The following is an 18677-nucleotide window of genomic DNA, read 5'->3' as shown; positions in this document are numbered from 1 at the left end:
ATAAAATAAACAGCAAAAAGTAGATTAGCATGTATTAATTTTTTTTCAATAAAATGTGTCTAGTGATGGTTGACTAGGTATAAATTCACATTTTTAACTAATTAAAGAAATAGGTCAAATTATCTCAGAATTTAGCATATGAAGCAAAATCATCTTCTTCACCATAAAATAATTTTGTTGAGGAAAATAACCCATGTCAATTAACCCTAAGTTTAAACAACAGGTTGCAAAATATACCAAGCAGTGTTTCAATCTGAAGAACTTGAGAGGGTTACCTTTTCAGGAGTATAGTGCTTGAAACTTTTTCTAAGACCTCATTAGTGAGAGAAGCCTCTGTCCAAATTAAGGTACAAATGAGACCATATGCTGAAGTCAATAACATGGATTTTATTTAGCAATAATTATGGGTGAAGAGGTAAAAAGAAATAGAAAAGAAAGGGGTGAGAGAGAGAGTGATCAAACAGAAGATATTTACTATCCATAGATCCAGCAGTGTCCTGCTGGTCCTTCTTCCCCTGGGCTTCTCAGTGGCGGTTCTGAGGTCATTCACAATTTTTCACTATTTATACATTTTAGCAAATAAAAGAACTAACAGTCATTGGCTACACAGTTCTCTTACTCTGCTGGTTAAATGATTCCCTTGCTTCTAATGCTAATTAGTCCAAATGCTCAGTCTTTCTCTTGAGTTGGTGGGTTTCTTGGGTTGATGGCCCATGAATTGGTGGTCATCACCTCCCAATGGAATTACCTTTTATCCAGTTGGAACTGATTTCAGCACAGCTACCAAGTTAGCTTTTGTTGTGGCCCATAAATTTTGCATTCTTTGTGTCCATTTTCAGTGATACATTGTTCTCCCCAATGTTTTTTAACCTCCAGCTAGGTCTGAGATAACACCTGGGTAGTAGCACCATCTTTATCTTATTTCAAGTTCTTGCTGTGGTGGCTTATCTTACATTCCAGATTCCAGGTATCCAGGGAGGCATATTCAGAGGAGTTGGTGTTTGCAAATGCCATCTGTCCCATAACTTGGGATGATCTGTGTTTGACCTGTGCTCTGCGTATGAGTGATTGCTTCTTGACACAGTTTGCCGAAGAGGAAGATTTTGTCTGGATGCTTTAACCRGGATGGTCAAAGCAGATCTCGCATCCACCAGGCCTGGAGTTAGTGCCATCCCATCGTTCTCTTCTGTGCTTATCTCATGGCAAAGTCCTTGTGGCCTTAATAGTGTTTGAGACAGCCWACTGTGTTCTTTAACTCCTTACAACTCTTCATGTGCTTTGATAGAGGACAAGTGTCATRATATGGCACCTTTTTATCAAAGTGTAGGCGGTTAGCAACCTCTCTTACCATGACCCTTCTGTTCAGGTTTTCAAAAGGGCTTTGCTGCTTGACATATTATTTGAAATATCAGCAATTTATTTCAATGTTTTCAGCAGAAATCTATGGTTTTCAGACTGATAGAGCCTATGATTGTCAATTAAACATCTCTGTTACCTTACTTRTGCTTTTGTTTGGTGTTAGCTGAAAAATCATGTCCTCAGTCATTTGCTCCAGCAAAATAGCAGGCTATACTAATTCCTACTTCAAAATGAGTCTTTGTGCTTATCTGTTCCTAAATACTGTGTGTCATTRAAGTGTTAAATTGTATTTGGGAAGAGGTCCATTAGTGTGGTTGTTTGTATGTAGCAGAAGTGCTATATGGGTTGGTATCCTATTATTACRGAGGAATCAGGTGGGGATTTAACTGCAGTGCAAACAATCCTTTAACAGATTTACTATGGAAGACAGGGGAACTGTTCTGTAAGAAGTGAGAGACATGTTAATTTCAAACTGGCCTAGCAAACAGAATCGCTTTTAAGATGTTGAAGTATTGAACACTTTTTGCTTTTATCAGTTTTTTCCCATGTTGCATGAAGTTTTTCTTCAAGACCTTTTCATTTGTATGTACTTTCTTACCTCTTACAGGGGATAGGACTGTAGTGTCGATTAGTAGCTCTTTGAAGACATAGGCAGAGTTTTATTCTGCATTCCCATCCAGAGTAGAAAACAGGAGAATAAGTGAGACACTTAACARAATGTGCAAATTCTGGCTAGACTTGAAAATAAGGTTAGTAAGGGAAAAAAATAATTGTCTGAAATGGTRTTCTACAAGTACAATGAGGAAGCTTGCATTATACATATTGCTCATTTATTTATCAAGTATTATTAATTTAACTTTATTTCAGCCCCAGCATTCATGCCATCTCCATCAGTAGTCCCTCTTTCACCACATTCCCTTAATGTGTCATGGGAAAAACCTGAAGATAATTTAGCAAGAGGAGAAGTGATGGGATATAGCATCAATTTGATGACTGAACAAAGGTCCTTGCCACCATTTTCCCAGGTATTGTTGTTAGTTACTTTAAGTTTTTACTAACTGGTAATAATAAAATTGATAAAACCTGATGTCTTGTGATGAATTTTTTCACKGGTTTGTTGTACATTTTCTTACCTAGCTTTTCCACCTACCAGTTGGAGGCAATGTTACACACTACTTTTATGTTTTAAGTTGTTTTTCTGATCTGACTTGTTTTCAGTAGCAGGTGAGATTCAAGATTAGGAGGGATGAGATTGTGCAACAACATTTAATTGCCTTGATATTTATATGTACTGTTTCTGTATTGTTGTAGGATTTGCTAATATGCATAAAGCCATGTCATGTTGTAGGAATCTAGGTTTTCCTTACGAAGGTACTTATCTGGATTAATTTTTGAAGTAGAGAAACCTAAAATACCAGAAAAAATAGATTTAGAAAGTCAAAATATGTGACACTAATATACTGTTGTAATGTGTGAGTGACTGGGTTTGGTAAAAAAATATCATGGCATTAGTAGTCAGCTGAAAGCAGATGACGTAGAATGAGCAGAAAGATGATATGTTATCAGAATGTGAGAGTGGATCTGGTGCTTTCATAATGTATTTCTCACTGAGAGCTGAATTTGTCTTTTGGTATTACCACAGATGGGCCTCAGTTTATTTGCCAATCAAGTGGGGATACCACTGTTCCTGGGGCTGTTGTAACAATACATAAAGGCCAATTGCTTTTGGTCACTGTCTTGCAAGATTCTTCATCTAAAAAAAATCTGATAGTGAAATTGTCTGAAATGCTACACTTTATTCAGTTCCCCTCCCACTGATAGCTTATACTGATGTTAAAGTAAAGCAGTTGCAAGTGTTTTTTAGGTATTAGTTATTCCCCTCCTTCCTAATGCCTGCTAATCATGTCACTCCTTCAATGGTGGTCAGATTTCACAACTTAATAGTGTCATTTTTGTCATCTTGATTGTAGCTGCACTGTTTGTAGTGATAACTGCACCACCACACAGTTTTATGAGGCAATAACTTTGTTTCCTCATTTATCCACTCAGGAACTGGCTTATTACCTCATAAAACAGTGTGATGGGAAGTATTATCACCTAAATCCCAGCTTGTTCAGACTCTCCAAAATAATCCTCTCCCTCAGTTGGTCTATTCAGGCTTTCTCAAATCTGAGTGAAGGAATCTGCAAGTTCAGAGACGAGTTTCTTATTAGTGWGCATGTCATCAAATGACAGGAATGAAAATATTATTAACCAACTGTTGTCTTCCAATCTGTTTGCTTTGCAGGTTTTGCATATAGCCGAGCCTCACGAGCTCTCCTACGTGGCAACGGGATTAAAACCTTACAGGACGTACAACTTTACTGTTACTCTCTGCAATCAAATCGGTTGTGTAACCAGTGAGCCAGGCATGGGGCAAACCTTGGCAGCTGGTAAGGAAATAATCTGTAGCAAAGTGCAAGGTTGACCCACAGTTTACTAATGAATGCCATGATGATGGTCGGAATTTGATGCACGGTGGCAGTGCTAGTGTTRTAGTAATACAAAGTGACTTGCTTCATTATTATTTTTTTTTGTTTTGACAGATTAAACCCAAAATGTTTTTAGTGGAGGTTTAAGCTACTACGGATTTGTGTACTGCTCTTGCAGTTGCAGGTTATGATATGTATAGTTTTTGTTCCTATTTGGTTAAACAGTGAATGTACATAAATGTGGCTGCATGCACTCATTCGTTTAYGATGCTAAGAAGTTTTTAATTTGTTGGTGGGGTTTTCAGTGTGTGCATTGTGTTTCCATAACATGAAACAAAAAATGCATCAGCTGTGCCAATACCTTGCTCAWCACATGCAGGAGGAGTTGCATGGCTTTTCTGTTAAGGGTAACATAAATACGTAGTGTATTTGTATGTCTGAGTAAGAAGCAATATACATGCTTTAGATCTGCTTGTTTGGAAAATGTTTMTTTAGCCCCGAGATTTGAGATTTTGCTTTGTAGATATGTATCTACCTATCTAGGGAAACAGTGCTAAAGAAACATTCCTGTGCATCTTAATGCATTTTCAGTCTTCGAGTTAATTTCAATAGCATTGGATTTCAAAGGTGCTGTGTACAAATTTAGGGGAAAATACATGTCAGTCCAGAACTGAGTTGGARAAAGCCTGTGTTTACTTTGAAGAAAGGATTGGCATAAACTCAGTTCTTGGACATTGGGGGATCAAGAGGGTTTTAAGAGATGAATTGTTTGGAATATCAGCTTTACAAGTCTCTTTATTAATGGAATGAAATAATCAATATGGTTCTTTAATACTATAAATACAAGCTCAAACCACGCTATGTGGCATACTGGTGTTCATCTGAAGAGAACTGACCACAACRCTGTGGTTTCCTTTTGTATAGGCATTTAAAACACATTAATTTCACAATATTAGCTAAAATGTTTAACTAAAATGTTAAGCAGTTAGTGGTGTTGCCATTGTGTGTTGTGATGATGATCTTTGCAATTACCCCTCATGTAATTTAGTCTCATATAGGAAAAAATCTGAAATTTTTTGCTGAAGTGAAATTCCGGCTGGGGATATTGTGGGGATATTGCCTCTAATCTGTCCTCTGCTCTTCATAGTCTGTTTATTTCATTGCCTTTCCATTTGTTTTCAAGTGAAAGACTGGCCATATACAGAGCCTTCAACTTGTATGACTTTATCCCATTCCACACAGCTATRCAAAGAACAGTGTTCCAGTCTGTGCTGATAACCATGGAAACAAATATYGCCTAAACAGCACACCTTATTACTACAAATGATCCAACTTTGCATTTATACATTTATTAAAAGATTCAGAAACAATAGCTTAGTTATGCTTGACAGCTTGTTTATGACCATCTCCTCCCTGGTTGTGTTAATGCTTAGAGACCTATCACATTAGAGAAGACAGGAGAATACAAAATAGCATAGCAGGCATGTCCCCATTTATTATCTATTTTGCAGTGAAGCCTTTTCCTACTTACTGTGGCAAGCCTTGAAAGAAAAGAATCAGTCCTGTATTGTGTTCCTTTTTAAGTTTATAAAGCATGTTATTGTGGTCTGTTAAATTTTGACAAACTAAAAAGTCAAAAACCTAAATTTCACATGCAATTTTATCTTCATTCATGTTTTTTTGTTTCTGGAGAAATTTATTTATCCTATCCATTCAAGATTTTTTTCTTTTTTTTTCTTTTGTGTGTGTGCATGTTTCATTCTGTGAGGTTCTGTAAAACTGTATTTCCAAAGACAATTTARAAGAAGCACTGCTTATGTGATGACAATCAATGCGAGTTAAAACTTGAAACAAATTTGGGGAAACCAAATGACAGTCCCTGTCATTTGTGAAAATAGATAATAAAGTCTTAGTCCATTTCTATCCTTTCTTTGAACAGTGCAAACTGAAATTTAAAATTGCCTAAGACTCTTGGGGAGTTCTTTTTTATGAAGGAATRTCTCTTTGGCAAAGAGACAGCTGTCCTGGGTGGGTGCCAGTCCCCCTCCATGCCCCTGGCAAAGGCAGCTTTTTGGATGAAGTCTTGACTTTCTCCAGCATGATGGTCCTCTTGCATTGCAACACAGTCCAGGAGCTCTGAATTGTGTTTCAAGTTGGGCTGGAAGTTATGCTAAATTAGAATAATTCCTTTGCTGTGGTGCTCAGGAGAGTAATGGAGAACCATAATGGAAAACCATCTCCACACCCCTTCTATGTATGGAGTATACTGGTTTATCACATGGATCATTTAAATCAATGACTCTGATTTTGGCATACCTGACAGATGTGTATTAGCAGAGGGCTTCTTTGAAATTTTTGAATTTGCCAGTGGCTTCTAAAATTGACACTAAAAGTTTCCAAGTAATTTTTAAACTTTGTTCAGACCTCTTTAGGTTTATTTGAAGACTAGTTTTAAAAAAACACTCTTCAAAACCTAGCTTTTTTCTCTAGCAATTTGTGGGAATTTTTTTGTGTTTGTTTTTTTAATACATTGTTAGAGAGCAAATGAAAACAAAGGCARAAAAAAGGGTGTAAAAACAGTAGAAACAAAATTGTTGGGGAAGAAAAGTACGTGGTTTTGAGATAAGATTGAAAAGACAAAGTAAAGAGACTACTGCAAGCTGGAGCAGAATTTAAGGATATCCCAAGGGAGCAGAAACATCAGGAAGTGTCTGCTGATCTTTCAATGAGAAGTCTCTASAACTATGACTGGTTGAAATCTAGAAGCAAACTTAAGTCCTTCTGACTTGGCTCAGTAGAGACATCTGTACTGGGAATATCTCGTGAGCAGCTTTGCASGAGTAGAGTGAAAGAAAACTCAAATTGGCCATATGTCCTTGTGTATGTCAGATTGCCAAAAAAACTCCTCCTCATCAATACATACACCCACAATATTTATAAATGGTGATAAGAGAAGACAAAAGAAGAATGGGTGGAGAGAGAGTGAGGAAACAAAGTAAAATTATTAAGAATGGAGTTATTTTATAAAAAGGCTGAGTGGAAGCTTTTACGAATGCCTAAGAAACCAGGAAAGGGTGTTCAATAAAAGAACAGTTATGCCTGATGCTTCAAGAATGGTAAAAAATGTTTAAGATCAATGCTATGTGTAAATGTGGCATTGGGATGACAGATTAAAACAAACATACAAAGGTTTGTTTTAAAGGAAGAAGAGAATTACCCATCTCTGTTACTCAAACAGAAGGTGACTGGACAGAAAGAGAGCCTCAATTTGATCTGTTCAGATACAAATTCATAAATAGTGGACTTCTTAATTCATTGTGTATTTATAAGTATTTCATACTTTTTAACCAATCTTTTAAATGGTAAATTAAGATGATGCATCTTCTACAGGCCTTGTGGTATTTGAAAGACTTTTTATGCACTGCAATTTCTCTGCTCATGCTACTAAAATCCTTGGCTGATAGATGAGGAAAAACTTCAATGTTGATGCTTTGTTTGAAAATTTGGAATCCAATTTGAGGTTTGTTTTTGTCTGTGCTACTCCAAGATCATCAATGAATCTGCMTGTATGTAACTGGAAACAATATTGGACAGTAATTCTACATTTTTCATCTCAATACATAGAGCAAAATTTTACTCTATTTCTCTCTCTGGGTTCTGCCATGTTCAAATTTCTATTTATTTTTGAGAATGACATGCAGCCTGTTGTTTTTGTTTTTACTAGGTATTAGGCAGTTTCATATTTAATTTTTTTTACTTTCAAAAATGCTTTCTGTTGTGTGATTTTCTCTCATGTAGGATTCTGCCCTGTTACTTTGGAATATATAGAGTTGTACTAGCTGGTACCAGTGGGAGACCTGGTCCTTTGAAAGTTTTTTGTGACAATGTATYTGCATAAATTATGAATTACCAATACAAAATATTGCACATTTTCAAAATTTTTCACTGAGGCAAAGAAACACCATTTTATTTTCATTAATATCTGTCACATCAACAGGATGAAGTTAGCCATGTGACTGCTTGGGCCAGGACAATTGTTTATGCTACTGATCTCAAATCTGAAAACATATAGTCAAAGGTTGCCCTAAACAATCTATGCAGCTATGTTTCATTTATTTCAAGCTTATTTCTTGTAATTAAGTTTGCCTTTCCTTTGCCCTTATTTTTTTTTTAGTTCGTTTAAAAAGCACTTTTTAAGACATAGCAAAGCATGGCTTTGTGATTGCTGCCATTTACCCTAGCATATTGTATTCCTGGTCTTTTGCTTTTGATGGCAATTACAGGGTTCAGAAGCTAATTTGTAGAAGATATTATTCCAGCACCAGCTGCTTCTTGGCAGAGTTCTCAAGCAGTTGTATTTGGGGGCTTTGGAGTTGCCTCCGGTTTTGCTGGGTTGATTCTGGGCTGTCTTACACTCCTTGATGTTGTTTTCTTTTTGATTACCCTTTTAATCTGAGTAATTYGTCCATTTTTTTCCCATTCATGARTAAGGTCCAGTGCAAGTCCTTTTGAAAAGCCTCATTTGTTTATGACTGTCATAGATGGCTTTTCTACAAAATGCTATGSCTCAATTTTAAAATCACCAATACCCATTAAACAGGTAATAAGGAATGTGTAGTTTCCTTTGTTACAGAAGAGAMATGCGAGGGCCATTTGCTGGTGGCCTGGAAACACAGATTGTTTTGCATGCATGTACATAAGTCTCTTCATTGTGAATAGGACCCAAAGTGATTAAACAAGCACTCTTAATATGTTAATTTATAATTTTAATTACAACAATCTTGTATATATAGTCATTAGTGAATACTAATATAAATATTTTTCTACCTTTTTATTCATAATGCATAAACCAATCATCCAGTTACTTCTCGGCAGTTGCCTGTTTCCGTTTCATAATACAATCTTTGTTCTTAGTTATGAATGCATTTTGTTCATTCTTGTCTTGAATAATCCCTCATTAAGCTAGTCACTTTCTGCTCCATGCTAAAAAGGAAAAATTATCATGCAAATGTGGCATGCCATATTAAAAAGCACATTACCAAACACTTTTGTTGCTGTCCTTCAATTAGTTTTCCTTCTTTGAATTTAATTTCATTTGTTGTTAAACTACTGACTTGATGTATGGACTCATGAATTTGAGGCTGCTGCCAAGAATGTAGCAGGAAAAAAAAATCAAAGCCTCTTCAGAAAGCTACAGAGGCAAAGCTGAAATGAATTTGCTTCACCTTTGACAAGAACACTTGAGCAGCACTGGAATCCTCTGATGATTCAGCTTGGCTAATTATCCAATTATTTATTCCAAGAATAAAGACGCTGTTTTACAATTAGGAAAGTGTAAAGTAATCTGAGAAATTTCGTAATGACAGATGACTTAAGTAACTTCTGAGATAAATAGAATCTGCTCAAACTTATCTTGCCAAGGGTTGAGGCTGTAGTTAAACAGCTCTTTGCGTTTCAGGAAATAAGTAGGGACTCAAAAGTTATTTGTTTCTTCTCCCCTACCAACCACATATTATATGTCAGAAAATAGCTCAAAATTGTTCAGTTTGTTCTTTTTCCTCACTGCCAAATTTGCAACGTTTTTAAGCTATGTTTAAGTTGCATTTCTCTTGATTAAAAGCTTTTGGTTCAAAGCAATACTTTTTAATTGCCTAATAATATAAGTCAGTTCTTAGGAAAGAACCGTGCATTTAGGAGTTCATTTGCAATATAACTGAAAAATTCATTGCATGGCAGTAAAACAATTTACTGTTAATTACAAGGAGAAGAATTTGCTGTACCATGCTCACAGATTGCCATGAATCATGTAGCACTCCTAGAGATTTATAACAGATGTGTAAGTGGGATGAATTAGCAGGGTTTAATAACAGAGACACAAATCATGCAGACTTCAAGGAGCTTTAATTGATATACTAGAATGTGACGGGCATGAATCACTCAGCCATTCAACAGYACTGTAACATATGGTCAGCTCAATATGCTGCATCTTAAATCGGTTGGTGAGTCGTTGGTTGTCCCATATGGTGGAAGCAATATATTTTTCATGATTTTTTAAAAATGCACTGCATTACATCTATTTTAAAAGAAATACGATTGCAACGTATCCGTGTTGCTGAACTTTCCTTTGATGTCCACTGTGGGTGGGTTTTACTCCTTTTTTTTGGAAAGAGTCCAAAATGAACTCTAAAGAATCTCTTAAAACTCAAAGTATTGTCAGAAGGCATAAGTATTATTGCTTGACTCATTTTTTGTTGAAATGACTGATACCATTGTGAAGTGCAGAAAAAGAGGAGGAAATACCAGAAATGGAATGGCAAACTCAGGGTCCTCTGGATTAGTTACTGGAAGCAAAAATGAAATGGATGATCCATAGTGCGATGTGTCATTTTTATCTGCAAGGTAAACTCTAACATGAAAGGAAAATACATTTTCTGAAACTTTTTGTCCTTCAATTTGCCATTTTAAAAAAATTTTAATTTGTACATATGCGTTTTGGATTCAACTTAACAACAATTAAGGACTGTGTACTTTTGGTTGCTGTTACCTTCCTGAACTATTCRGTGTCTAATTGAAGGCTTCAGTGGAAGAGTGCACAAATACCTACATTATGCTGAGCAGGAGTTACTCAAACATATGTAAGCCTGTAAAATTTAGCCACAGTGCAAATATGTTATTCCTGGGACAAGAATCTGGCAGAGTATGGAAAAGCTTTAGCAGTTGTATTAGTAAACCTGACAGACTTGAGAAAGGAGTATTGTATCCTTAGAACCATGGCTGCCAGAATTTAATGTCAACAATTAAAATTTATTTTGATCCTTACCTAGTGTTTATTACTGTTTGTATACACAACAGACCTTACTAATACAGAGATGCACTATTAGATGGAATTACCATCTGTTCAGAGCGAAATGCTGGCATCTGTCTTCGAGCCTAAAACTAAAATGATATTATTTCAAACACAACRAAATTAACTGCTCTTTACTTACCAACTTCATTTTTGTGTACATGTGTGTGCATAAACACATGGGAAAGRCTTATTTGTAATGACCTGTGTAGCAACATCTATATTTAGATATATGACTTCAGCGTAAGCTGTATGGACCATCTGTCTTTATTGGTCTTTTCTGTGCCCTCTGCTAAACAATGGCATGCAGCAATCATGGGCTTTTAAATACTGTTTTAGCCTTATAATATATTAAATATGTATTATATAGCAAGACATTAAAACTGCATAATTAAAATACACAAAAATGTGACTTTGAATCCACTAAAATGCAGTATCCTCATTATTTTGACAGATGTGCCTTAACAGAACATGACTAAAAAAATTAAATAGGTAAAATTATATTMGATTCATCTTTGAGAAAGTAGCTACAGGTACCACAGTGACACCTTTAGGAAAATATATACTGTATCTTTTAGTGTTGAATATTTTTAATTTCAGCATTTAGTATCCTCCTGGGCTAGTGCTACTGATTTTTTTTCAAGACCTGTCTGTTTCCTTGTGCAGCTGGGTTTTCTGTTTAGTTCTTTTTTGTGATTTTTATGTGTTTTTTAATACTTACGAAACCTATTCTGTACAGTTTTCTACTGTCTTGGTGCACAAGAATCCTCAAGCATCAAGGAGACTGTAGTTTAAATACTAATGCTATAGCAAGGATTTTACTTTCTGAAAGGTTAGTAGTCTTGTGTTCCATATATCACAAAATAATAAATTGTGTCATGCCAGTGTTTAATGCGTGTACACAGTGCATTAACTGTAACTGTAGTACATTTATTTGTGCTAGAGGAGACTTGAAAATGATTAAAAAATCAATACTTCCCTGTCAGAGAAGCAAGTGTTACGATGCATTTAAGTAGTTAATTGCATAAGCCCCATAAAAGCTTCAGGTTTGGGTATCAGAGATGCCATAATTATGGTCCAAGTAACTGCCGTTTATTAATACTAGACTTTAAAGGAAGATGTAGTTATTGTCATGAGTGCTAGTCAGCTGTATGTGTTTTAAAATAATGAATTTTAACATTTCTGTTTTGCCATCAGTAATCTGAACTGGAGGGCTCAACCTCTTCATTTCGCATTTAAAATGCTTACGTAGGCTGGTTCCCTCAAAGGTGAAGTTTTGATTGTTAAGCYATGTTTTCTATTTAAACTTGTGCATTAATACCACAATTCATTAGTGCTGTGCCCTACTTATGCAGGAAAGCCTATGACCTCACACTGCATTACTTCAATTTTGACATTGTAAATTTCTACCATCGCRTGAGATACTAATTAGATTGTGAAGTCATAAATGATACCTAAGCAGGAATTTACAGCACATAGTGCCATTGGCAGTTTCCCAGTTTCCCCACTCTCTGCTTTCTCCAAGAAGAATATCTATCAAGTTATGGGGTGTGAGGGACAAAGAAAAAGAAAGAAGTCATATACTACTGGAAAATAGGAAAAATGAAAAATGTGTTAATAATCTTGGAAATGCGGGAATGTTTAAAAGGTTGTTAATTCATTTTAAATAAAGCAGTCTCTCCTTCTCTAAAGAACTTGTGCTATGTATGATGCTGGACTGTGAAGTAATATGTCAGATTTTGAAGCCCCATATTTTAATTCAGGTTTTATTGTTCTTGAAAGGCGTTTATTGCTCTTTACTGTGTCATTATGGGAACAAGTAATTTTTACAAGTTGTCATTGTATTTCGCTTCCTGGGTACAAATGAAGTTTCTGTTGCTAAATCCTTTGCTTTATCAGGGAAAGAAGGGGAAGAAAAAAAGGCAAGATAAGATGTATATAGAGTCTATACATAGCAGAGTGTTCTCATACTTCTCCAGATGACGCCTTCTATTGTTTCAGTGATGGTCCATTTCTTTCTACCTGTAGGACCATTGTGCCATTATCCAAACAGGTCATGCTGCCCTCCAGTGGCTTACTGTACAGTATTTTATTAAAAATTGAGTAAGTTTGGTTAAAAATTCAGCTGCATAGTAGYCAATGCCATCAGAGTATGTAAAAGGATATCAAAGTACTGGGTTTAATGGTAGGAGGATTGTCCTAATAAAGTAAAACTGTCTTATGCTGCTACCTTCATGGAAACAATCTTGTTTGGAGCTGGGGTGTGCACCAGAATTGGTAGAGAAAAGTTAGACACAGTTGTTTTCTTGATCTGAGTAATTATCTGAACACAAGCTGATGTTTGGTGTGCATATCATGGGGGCAACCTGCTGGGCCTGCAGTATGGTGGGCTGAGAGTTGTTCTGCTCCTCTTGTGAGGATAAGTCCAGTGACAAGAGACTCCTGTTGTCATGTACCATATTGAGATGTAACAAGAGTTAAATAACTACAGATTTTCCTTTGGTTTTTCTCTTTCACATCCAGTTGTGAAAGTCATGCAGACACATACTTAGAGCGTGTTTGGCATAAGAGGCCAATCAAGGCAGGAGGGAAWGCAAATATACTTTTTATGAAGATGTTGATTAATATTCTTAAAGATCATGAACAAAAATATTTTAGATATGGAGACATTTCTCTAAAGATTGAAGAAAGAAAGTAATTCTTGGGCAATTGAAAGTAAGGTTCTCCTAAAGATTATTTTTGAGGGTTTTTTTCCCTCCCCTAATTAAGCTTCTATGGATATTTGCGTTTTTTCTTAAGAAGACCAGAAACTGAAACAGAATGTTTTGCAAAGATTATGTTATGTGCGATAAATAATTTCCCAAGTGTTATGGACAATGACACCTAGATAATTTTTTTTTATCCACAGCTCCAAGAAAACTTAGTCCCCCTCATGTTGAAGGAATAAACAGCACWACAGTAAAGATAAGTTGGAATGAACCAGAAGATCTCAATGGGCCTTCACCCATCTACCAGGTGGAAAGGATGGATTTATCTTTAGCTACAATGAGCATAGAAGTAACGAAAGGGATCCGTTTCCCAGGAAATGGGTATTACAGATTTGCTAGTTCCACTCTCCCCACCAATACCTACTTTACAGGTAAATTAGATTAAATTACTTAGTAARTGTAGTAATTGTACTCTGCATTTGTTTTACCACTTAGTATCATGTTCCATAAAATTTTATCTCAAAATATGTAGGTTCTAATTTATTATTATAATGATTAGTGATGTATGGACTATTTTGATTCTCACTTAAAATGTCTATGGAAAGCATTGGACATGTGAGATTTTTATTCCCTTTGTTTGGACAGAGAGATGTACATGACAGTGAATGTTGCTGCATATTTGACTCATTACTGAGTTACATACATAAGAGGTTTTATTTCTTCTTTTGGGATAAAAACTTTTTAGTTAATTTGCTGAGAGTGCTAAGATGTATTTTATTTTGTGCATTTTTGGGGATTCCTGGGGCTGCATAAGCACTCAAAAAGCTCTGTCTTCCATATTAAAAATATTTGTGATGTGATCCTGTTTATTTTGTTAAGGAAAGAAAAAAAGCCTGCCACTCTGACAGAATTCCAGTGTTCCTGGACCTTTGGGTGTTCCCTCTTTTTTCTTGAATAGTTCTTTTATTTTGGAACCAGGAGATTTTCACATTGAAGCAGACCTATGTCCCATTTCTGTGATTCTCATCATTTGCTGATGTCTTGACTTCTGGGATAAAGCAAAGATATAGACCGTAAATTTTTTTGCAAAAATGAACCTGGTTGCATGTTTGAGATGTTGCAGAAGTCTGTAAGTGAAATCTTGCATTTGCATGCACGAAGTATGAGTTTTTAAAAGAAAAAATAGCAGAACTGAAGATTAAAAAGAAAAAGGGTATGAAAGATCTATGTGTGTGCATAATTATCTCAGGTCATGGAAGGGGGAATCCAAAAGGAATGCAGGTAACTAAGAGCAAGCATTAACTGGCACTCTGATGGGGCAGTGGCACAGCTGAACCTGGTGCTAAGCCTTGTTTGCTAAGAGAGAGAAGGGCTGCAAAAACCAGGCAGCATTGTTGAYACACAAAAGAATGCAGGAGCTTTGAAGAGCACTCAGCTGACATTGCTTGTCTTCAGGGTCACCACAGGTAATTCTGGCAAGGGTGTTYGAGCACTCGGTACTTCCAAGTGTGTATGTGCAAATTCTGGTTTTGTTTAAAACAGAAATCAGCTTCTTGTCTCTCTATGACCACTTGGTAAATCTAACTTAAAAAAAACTCATTTGAAGATGACTTCAATTKTTTTTCTAGCTAGTTGCTTACCTGACTGATAAATAATAATAACAAGTGATAATGTGTTAGTTAAATATTGACACTGTGTTGACTGGCAAAACCTGTCTCTGTGCGGGAATCTGTCGGAACAGCTGTTGGACTCCTTTCCTCATCCAAATTGTTCAGTGGATTTCCTGACATCAGTTTGCACCCTTTACTCTATATTTAGAAAAAAATCCTTTGATATGTTTCTTCTGTTGTCCGTTTTGATGATCTAAACACCGAAGGAGTTTTGAGCTGCAGTTTTTCTCACTGGAGCTTTAGTCAGCCCCATTACTGCAGTACAGTTAAATGATCAAACAGGTTAAGAATTATGAGTATCACTGAATTTCATACATCTCGTACTTGTGGAAGAGGATGTTGCACTATTGAGATTGTTAATGTATCTGTCTATTTGTAGCCAAACAAGCCCAGCACCAATCTACCCAAGTGTCAATTCACTCTGGGGTTTGGCTATGCTCCATAAGCTGAGACTGATGCCTTGAGTAAAGTTTATTGTGATGGCTGAGATGATTTGAGAGAGTTTGGGCAGACAGGTTGGGAGATGTTAAAATAAAGCTCCCTTCATATTGGCAGCTGATGGCTGATAACGCTGTATGGATAAATACAATTTATCATTGCTTTGGATTGGGCTCTTTCTCTTCTACCACCTATTAGTCAGAGTATTTGGAGACAACCTAGAACTAAAACACACTAGGCAATTTGTCCAGACATCTGCTAGTAATGCCTGACAATCAAATTAAATCAGTCTACGTTTGGTACCTAAAAATGTGTAGTTCAGGTTTGGCAATTCAATAAAGATTTTGAGACATATAAATCTGTTTTTTTCTAAGTAGGTCACTGTCCTCCTTCCAAAACATGATGGAGGGGAAAATGATAGCAAATCCAGGACAGTTTAGAAAGACAGACACTTAAGCCAATGAAAAATATTCTTTAAGTGCACTCTGCAGTTSTTTTGTTGTTGAGACTCTCTCTTACTACCCATTTCTGAAGACAAGCAGTTGGCAATTGTGCTTTATGGATGGAGCAGCTTTAGTGTGCATGCAGCTGTGTACATTTTTGACACAAAAGTGTGCCAGCTTGTATGTGTCAGTCAGCAGACAGATACTTCTTGGTGCGTCTGGAATCTCCCACTGTTAATCCAGAAAATGATTGATCAGTTTATTCATTGCTAATAAATGCAGTTGTCCTCCCTACCTCCCTGGCTGGTCTTACAGTCCAAGGTGCAAGTAATAGGGGCAGATGTATTATCTGGGAAATTTTCCAAATTCATCTTTTAAAAAAAACCCTTATTCAATAAACACTGGCTACACTAAGCAGTGTCCTGTCTGTAACAAAGCCTCCAGCTGCACAGGAAGATGTGTTCTGAGTGCACATTAGATGAGAGGAAATCAGGTAAAAGATTTTTTTTTCTGCTGGAACTGTCCACATGCAACATTTCAGTTCTTCAAACTGTGAAGAAGTGTTTTAGTCATGTATAATATAATTTCCCAAATAATGCAGGCTTGATTTTTAGTACTTATTTGCATTCTTTGAAGTTCTTAGATACAACAGCATTCGTTGTATCTATCAAAATACCACAAGGCAAAGAAGAGCTGTTRGTGTTCTTGTTTTAGCTAAGGAACTTATCTCTGAAAAGGTGTTTTTCTTCATATCTTCCCCACTAGATGACAAAGTATTGTGATTCTGATTTAATGTATGGGGAGCTAAGTTCAGATTCTATTTAATGTGKGACTTTATACTGAAAAGGCCCTCTAGAAATGGCTAGAAGGTTTTACAAATTATCTATTTTGTGTGGTTTAGCTTTTATTAGTCCAGCTTGTGTGCTGTGGCTGTGAGTCTGTGTCAGAATGCTGTAATACCCCTGTTGTGTTTGCTTCTCTCATTGTCGAGAGAAGTAATACCTATTTTATACAGGGTGTAGACAGGCAAGCTTGGAGTTCAAATGTCATTCCTCTTGGATGCTACTTGTTTAAAGAGAAAATTATTCATGTAATATTGATCAAAATGCAGTCTACTCTGAAGAAAGTTTTGTGTTTGGCCTTGCTTTGAATCCAAGTTTCCTGAAATAGGATAAWACACTTAAAAAGAAGTATGTCTTGCCTGGACTATGTAATCTTTGCTAACTTCTGCATGAGGCATATTCAGCTCTGTAATAATTAGAAAATAACTGTATGAGGTAAGATGTTAATATATTAAGCATTWCAAGGAGAACATTTTTTATAATGACATTTTTAGTGTTGTAAAGTGGTCTTAAAAATGTGTATTTAAAAAAAGTATATATCTGCTAGTGTTTTTACTGCCAGATTCTGGCTCAGATACACAGACATTTCTCAGAGTGGAGAATCTTTCCAGTAACGATGTTTCTTAATGAGTTTGCCATGGAACACTGCACAGGCGTCGTTTACATTTGTTCTGAGCAGAAGTGCTGAGAATGGCTGTGGTCATTTGGTGTTGGATCTCCCCATCACTCTTCATCACAGCTCTTTCCAGTAGTGTAAAACAAATTCCACTCCATGGGATCTTGAAAAAATGCTTGATAGTTAGTCAWGGGGGCAGATATTTTCATTAGTTTCTGGAGCCAAATAATTTTCTGGAGCCTTTTTCAGTATCCCAACCGAACTTTATGGGATCCATTATGACTGAATACCAAGAAAATGAACAGGATTACAGGTCCTAAGACAGTGTAAGAGAAGAGGGCAAAGCAAATGGTGTAGCTTAGGAAAATGAAGACTGAAAGGAGACACAATAATGGTGTTAAAATATATAAAAATGTGTAGTTTAAAAGAAGAAAATGAACTTTTCGTGTTTACTGTGAGTAAAGCAGCAATGCAYTCATAATAAGCTTAAAGTACAGCAGGTAGATTGTCCTTTTTTTTCTAAAAGATTCAGGCTAGTTGAGCAAAAGAATTCATTGTTGTGAGGAAGAAATGGAAGCTCTGACACTGCAGATTTAAAGGAATAGTTGGATGAGCATTTGTCAGGAATAACCTGGGTAAAATTGATTCTGCTTTGGAGTAAGTGGATTGTTTCTGTGACCTCTAAGTATGTTTTCCAAACATATATCCTATTATAAAGTCAGACTAAGCCAATGAAACTAGGAAAGATGTTCATTTCACCAAATAACTTCTAGTAGGAAAGAGCTGCCTTTTTCTTTTTTTCTTGATTGAGAATTTTCTATGTAGAGGGAAGGTTGCATGAGTTGAACAAGTTTTGCTTCTACTTTATTTTTTCTCCTGTAGATATTTTCCAGCATTTCTTTTTACAGTTAATGATTGGAGATGGTTAGAAATGAATTACTGCTTCAGAATAATGTAATAACTTAGTGTTGAAGAGAAATCGTGGACTCTTCCTGCTCATAATGAATCCACCTAGACCAGTTTAGGCTTTTGTCTGCTTGAGTTTTCTCTCCATATGTAGCTATGTTTCCAAATATTCCRGTATGACCCGTCTTTGGGTTTGCTTTCCCCCTTTTATCTATACAAAATTTTCTACTCATGAACTTGTGTCTGCTGCCTCTTTTTCTGTCACTATAGAGGTCCAAGAAAATGTGGCTCCATCTTTATATCCTCTGKGGAGGTAGTTGAAGAAGGCAGTAATTTCCTCCATCCTTCCATGCTTAAGACTTAACAAACCCTATTTTCTC

The 18677-nt window shown here is 36.1% G+C and overlaps 1 protein-coding gene across 2 annotated transcripts in view; it reads left to right on the top strand.

Moving 5' to 3' along the window:
- USH2A (usherin) overlaps positions 1-18677 on the top strand; it is a 367630-nt gene that overhangs the window by 82502 nt on the left and 266451 nt on the right. For both annotated transcript variants that reach the window (XM_057365137.1, XM_057365136.1), the window contains exons 18-20: positions 2227-2384; positions 3647-3791; positions 13583-13813. In XM_057365137.1, the coding sequence (XP_057221120.1) occupies positions 2227-2384; positions 3647-3791; positions 13583-13813 (534 nt within the window). The remainder of the gene's footprint in view (positions 1-2226; positions 2385-3646; positions 3792-13582; positions 13814-18677) is intronic.

The sequence above is a fragment of the Malurus melanocephalus genome, unplaced genomic scaffold, assembly GCF_030028575.1.
Source record: "Malurus melanocephalus ecotype Western Australia unplaced genomic scaffold, MMel_1.1 scaffold_48, whole genome shotgun sequence".
NCBI classification, from domain to species: Eukaryota; Metazoa; Chordata; class Aves; order Passeriformes; family Maluridae; genus Malurus; species Malurus melanocephalus.
Note: the sequence above shows the minus strand (reverse complement) of the source record. Positions and strands in the feature narration are given on the sequence as shown.